Raw genomic sequence first — 6004 nt, 5'->3', positions numbered from 1 at the left:
TACAGCTACAATAATACAGCCGCAGTTGACCACGAGGGACACCTGGAACATTAGCCATACGTTATCTTTTATTTTTTATTAATGACCTAATTGTTGTAAATTGTTTGGATTGAGTTGTACTTACAGGTAGCAACTCTGGATATTTGAACAACAGGTTGGAAACAACTCCAGCAATGAAGAACTGCAGAGGAAAAAAATGCAAAGTCACTATATTGAACACAAGTTAACATTTGATCATTTGTTTTAACAAATTGGAGAGGACCTCATAGTTTTACTATTTGTTTTTTTAACATAAGCAATTTGAGCAGAGACTTACAAGTGCTCCGGTCAGGTGGGAAAGTCTGAACAGCGTGAAAAGGGATTGTTGCATCTCCTGGGTTACTGCAAAAAGTATTCCCACTCCAACACTGAAGATACCGCTCACCATCTGCAGAGACTGACCGAGGCACAGAGACATTGAATTCATGACATCTTATATGTTCGTATGTCACATGCATCATAATTGCCAACATTTTTGTAACATTTATACAGAAAAAAAAACTGAATCTTGTTGCCCAAATGAGATGAATTTTCATCCAAATCATGATAATAGATAAGCATAAGTTAACGCGTTAATTTCGCGTTAACACATCCATTAATTAACGCCGACAATTATTTTATCGCGCGTTAACGCATTTTTAAAATTTATTATATATATTTTTTTTTTTAATTGAAAGACAAGAGACAATACATATACACAACAACAAGAGGATGACAAGAACAGTGGGATAAAAGCCAGCAAACATCCTATAGTCAGTAATTTTAGTGCAGCACAGATCGGGAGCAAGCGAAGGACTTTGAAAGTTAGCGGAAAGATTAACGTGAGACAACATCCGGTTTCTTCAGACGAACATCCGGTTTTCAGAATAAGATGCCAACAAAGTATGAATTATATTCACATTAAGTATAAAACATGCTACCTGCATCTCGTGAACCAAATGTTATTGCCCTTTTGTTCATACAGCAGTACTTTTAAAATAAAAGTGCGCAATACACTACTTTTGAATTCATTATAGAACTTTGCCATAACAATGCGATTAATCCCGATTAATCGCAAAAAATCCATGCGATTAATCGCGATTAAATATTTTAATCGTTGCCCAGCACTACATATAACACAACAGGGATTTTACCTTTGATAATATTGTGCACATATTCACAGTGTTACAAAGACAGGATTTTGTGAGCGTTTGCGCTTAAGAGGTAGAATACCACAAAACCCTCAACCAAGTATTTCCTGTTGCTGCTGTCCAAAGCTGTACAATGAATACAAGTAATTATGGACATCCTCATTTACTGCACCTCTAATGTTTTTGTGATGTCTTGTATAAACTGTGTTGTAAATATGTTAAGACGTGAAATCACACAGGAAGGAATGAGTGAAACAGTGTGAACACTAATGCATGGACTTTGCAAAGTAGAATATTATAATACACAGTAGTTAAATCCTCCATCTTACTTCCTTTTTTTCTATGACTATACACAATATGGTTGCAACTTACTCACACGCTAAATAAAAAGCTTCTACTGGAAAGACTGATTGGTTACAATCATATTATCACATGAAGCTTATCCTATTCCATATATTCCATTTGGATTAGACACTTTTAGAGAAAGCAGTTTGCAGTGTTATATTCTAGTATATTGTTATTTTATTCATGCAGACTGACAGCAGCTCAGGTAGACCATGTTGTCCATGTCTCAGGGTTGGTAGTTCAATCCCCGCCTGCCCCTGATAAGCAAGTCAGCTCCATTAGCAATGTTTGTGTGTATGTAATGTCTTCTCCATTCAAACAAACATATTACACATATCTACAGGGATCATATACATTTTGAGACTAAAACAAGGGGATCTCAAACCCCAACTCAGTGCAATCTATGAAGTACCATGATTCTCTTAATAATAAACTGGGTTAGAGCACAGTTAGTGTACAACACCAACACCCCTGTGACACAATGTTAATAATACAGTACTTCAAAAATATGACCTTATATGAGGGTTTATATATTGGCATGACATCCTGAGCAGTTTTGTCACTCACCCCCAACACAGCAGGTTGTTTCTGCAGCAAGTCATGCAGCGGCCCTTTGTAGTCTGGCATGAGCTCTAAAGCCATGTAATGTCGCATCATAGGCGGCTCTCTCTGCCTGGCTCTACGTGGCGCCTGATCACCTCCATGGATGTCCATGTCGACATCGGCACAGGCCATGCTGTTTCTCTGACCTGGAGGGATAATGGTTTTTAGTGCATCATGTGTGTTCTTTAATTTGTACTGTGATTCCTGTCCTGAGTGACCAGAACGGTAGAAACACCAATGCAATGCCATACAACAGTCCTGTAATACATTTTCCAAAATTGAGATATGCTGACAAAATGAGGTGACGATTCACGTTTTTGAGACACTTGTTGTTGGGTTGTTGGATTACTTTATATTTCAATTTCTTCATTTAATAAGGCCGATGAGATATGAGAGATATATTTCACTATATCACCACAAAGTACAGCTTTGAAAATAATCATGGAACTAAATAAACACCAAAACAATTAAAGGAGTAGTGTCAATAAAATCTAAACATATTAAATAAGGTAATGTTTATTGCAGGGCTTTTGCAGCTCCCAACAGTCTAATTCTCACCACTACAAACTTTCGATCTACTTACATGTAGAATTTTAGTTGCTCGCAAATTCATATGTCATATTGCAAATATATACAACAAAGCTTTTTTTTCAGTGCAATTGAATGAATGAATAGCTTACCTCGTTTGGCTTGAGAAGTATATATTTCGCACTCTGTATTCGCCTCAAACAAGTGCCTCACTCTTGAGGCAAGATTTTCACTTCCCTGCAAATACTTTGAAAGATGAGGTCACCTCATATCTTAACTTCCTCACTCTGCCAGTGGTTTCTACAATATCATCATTTTAAACCCTCAGTGCTATAAGTTCTATGTCACGGTACAGCATTTCTGACTTGACAAATACACTTTTCTTCATATTTATGAAAATAAATAAGTTCAAATATCAATATTTAAATGTTTGCCAAAACATTCCGCACAAAAGCATTTTGTGGGTATATGTGTCTTTGTGTGTGCGTGAGAGAAAGAGAAGTGTGTGTGGGGGGGGGGGGGCTAAAGACACAAAGGCAATTGGTGTGCCAGGTCATTTCCTTGTCAAGCTCATTTTGACAAAGCAGAGAATTTCAGGTCTGAATCAAGATACGAGAAGGAAAATAAGGTACGTTACTGAAAACTTCAACAGCAGATCGTCACAGTGATAAAAACTGCTTCAACATTCTTTGCTTCAATCATGCTCACAGGAGAATGAAGAAGACGTTTGCATGCGATGAATCAATGATCATCACCATTTCAATTGGGAGTCTGAGGGCCGCTGGAGAGGTTCAACTGATGCCGGAGACATTTCAGTGCGTGTACAAAGATTCCTACAAGGTCTTTGCTATCAGAGGGAAACCTAAACCTCTTGGAGTGAGTTGAATTGTTTCTAACACAAGAAGAGTCATCATCTTAGAGTATTTCATAGCTTTATACTTGTATTTTTGTCTTCGACTTGCAGCGTTGTAATGCAGTATTTTTCTCTTTTTTTATTAGGCAGTCCAAGCCATCGCTGGTGTGTTCATTATCACGCTCGGTCTGATCTTTACTAAGACAGAAGACTTCACCAGGTTCTACACTCTACCCAGTGTTCTGGTAAATACTATCACAAAATTACAAATTGAATCAACTCCCAGAGTTAAGTTACCACTCCAGATAACTAGTGAAAATACAATTAGAAACCTATTTTATAGACATCCGCATTGCTTTTTACTTATTGCTTAACAGGGAACTGTATAGATATGCGTCTGTTCTAATACTTCCCTTTGCTTCTGTGACATTTCAATTTCCCTGCATGGGGTCTAAAACATTGATCTTATCTTGTATTCCTTTGATACTAATTTGCATATTTTAACAATATCTTAGTTTGTGGTCTGTGGCATCCTCTCCTATGCAGCTGGACAGGCTCCAAACATGCACGTGGTAAGTTAAAAATGAAGTTTTTGTTGACAAGTGAAGAATCCTCTACAATATGTGAATAAGAGGTGATTTAAAAAAATAATGGCATGTGCTGAATGGATAGTATTATTCTGGATACAGTAGTATAATATTTGTAACGTTTCCAATAGTTGTTTTTTGATGCTATGTTTGTGACCAGATTTTTGTCCAAATTTAGATTGTGATTTAGACACATTAATCCAAACCAAAACTCTTATATCCTAAAAATGAAATAAAGCGTTGGAGAATGCCTTAAAAATATTGATTCCTAGTGTTTGTAAAAATGAAGGGCAGAATAATTAAAACATTGGGGCACGGTAAAAAAGGACTTTAAGTGAGTAGTGAAGTTTCAATTATTTTTGCCATTAAATTAGACTCTATTCTTTGTAAACTTGCACATACAAGTGACTAATTGTTACCAACATATTTGAATTTTAAGAATTTTGTTCTTATGAAATCTAAAAGACACAACATCATCACAGCTTGTCTGATCCTATTTTTGTTTTTTTTACCTAATGATTTTCAGTAACGCCTGCAATGTTCATGCCTCTTTCACCTTCCAGACAAAGCTGTCATTCTCTCTGAACATCGTCAGCTTCTTCTGGTCAATTGCAGCAGTTAGTCTCTGCTTGATCAAGTCTTATGTTGTGCCAGGAGAGAGCTCAGACAATCTCAAGGTATAAGGAAAACAGCATTTATCCTCTCTTAAGTAACCTCTGTTGCTCTCTGAAACACAAAGCAAAGTGTATTTATTCCACCTCTGTCTCAACTTTTAAAGATCCATGAAGGAATCAAGGGACTGATTATGACTCTGCTGGTTGTTGAACAGTTAATCGCCCTTTCCTTGATCTACTGGTTGAGCAAAGCTGTATGCAGACAACATTTCAACACTTTGGTATGTCATTTTTACACACATAGCAACTGCATAAACTGTAAGAGGAATAAGATCATTCATAACTAATAGTAGTAATTCTTTATCTGCAGCCCATCATACTGCTGAAACAAGGAGACTGAGGCTGGATGAAGCTCAAAAAGCCAACAAGCAACCACGTATTGATGGTACTTTTAAATCCTCATTGTATCAAAAGTGCATAGCAGCCAATCAGTGTCATATACCCGTCAATGTACAACATACAAAGAATGTGACATTAGCTATTGTTCTCCTTTCAGAAGTAGCTAAAAAATGTGCATGCATGTGAAAGAGCCGCCTCTTGGATATAGATTAACCTTTATTTTGTTTGTGTAAATCTAGCTGTTTGAATTGCATTCTTTAATACTTTTACAACAGAATCGCCAACAATGACAACAAATCCCAGTTTAAAATGACTGTTTATTTCTAAATTGGAAAACATTGTATTGTCTCAACCTCTGGAAGTTCAGGAAATATTCTAAAACTTCTTGTTTTAGTGTTTTTTCGGTTCCCTGTGAATTAATTTGTAACTTTGTTTTGGACAAATAAAAATAAATATGTAGTTTGTTTTCGTCTTCTTTGTCTTCTTGTGGACCTACTAATCATTTTCCTACTTTGGACAAAACCAGATATACAGCTAAAAAAATAATTACTGGTTTTAAGATTAGCAAATTATGCAAATGATCCCCAAAGTAGTATATCAACATTTGTTGTCAGAAAAATAATATAACACATTTTGTTGTGATGCGTTTGTTAGAAACTGCAAATAAAACGTTCCACGTATTCATAAGAGAGCGTACAATAATCAAGTGGAGAACATAGTGCATAAACCCAGAGAGAAAAATAGAATTCTTAATCTGTGTTTTACAACCAAAAAATGAATAATTGCCATGAAAACTTTAACTTTATCTTTGCCGATAATTTTAAAAATGTTCCTAGAGTACCATCCAATAACCTAATTAGTACTCTAGTACAACACATGCTTTTTGCAACCTTATTTCTCATCATT

General features: G+C 36.0%; 1 protein-coding gene across 2 annotated transcripts; it reads left to right on the top strand.

The window, feature by feature from the left end:
* Positions 1-3219: 3219 nt before the first annotated feature.
* On the top strand, positions 3220-5552 carry LOC116386903 (membrane-spanning 4-domains subfamily A member 4D). Of its 2 annotated transcripts, none has more exons than XM_031853497.1 (7): positions 3220-3273; positions 3356-3521; positions 3645-3743; positions 4014-4070; positions 4649-4762; positions 4915-4980; positions 5070-5552. In XM_031853497.1, exons 2-7 carry the CDS (start codon positions 3360-3362, stop codon positions 5097-5099), a joined length of 528 nt encoding a protein of 175 aa, XP_031709357.1. In that variant the 5' UTR covers positions 3220-3273; positions 3356-3359; the 3' UTR covers positions 5100-5552. The 2 variants fall into 2 exon arrangements, with proteins under 2 accessions (XP_031709357.1, XP_031709356.1); XM_031853496.1 differs by having other exon boundaries at positions 4864-4980.
* The last annotated feature ends 452 nt before the right edge of the window (positions 5553-6004 follow it).

Source organism: Anarrhichthys ocellatus, unplaced genomic scaffold (genome assembly GCF_004355925.1).
Source record: "Anarrhichthys ocellatus isolate YVR2014 unplaced genomic scaffold, GSC_Weel_1.0 scaffold13, whole genome shotgun sequence".
Classification (NCBI taxonomy): Eukaryota; Metazoa; Chordata; class Actinopteri; order Perciformes; family Anarhichadidae; genus Anarrhichthys; species Anarrhichthys ocellatus.
Note: the sequence above shows the minus strand (reverse complement) of the source record. Positions and strands in the feature narration are given on the sequence as shown.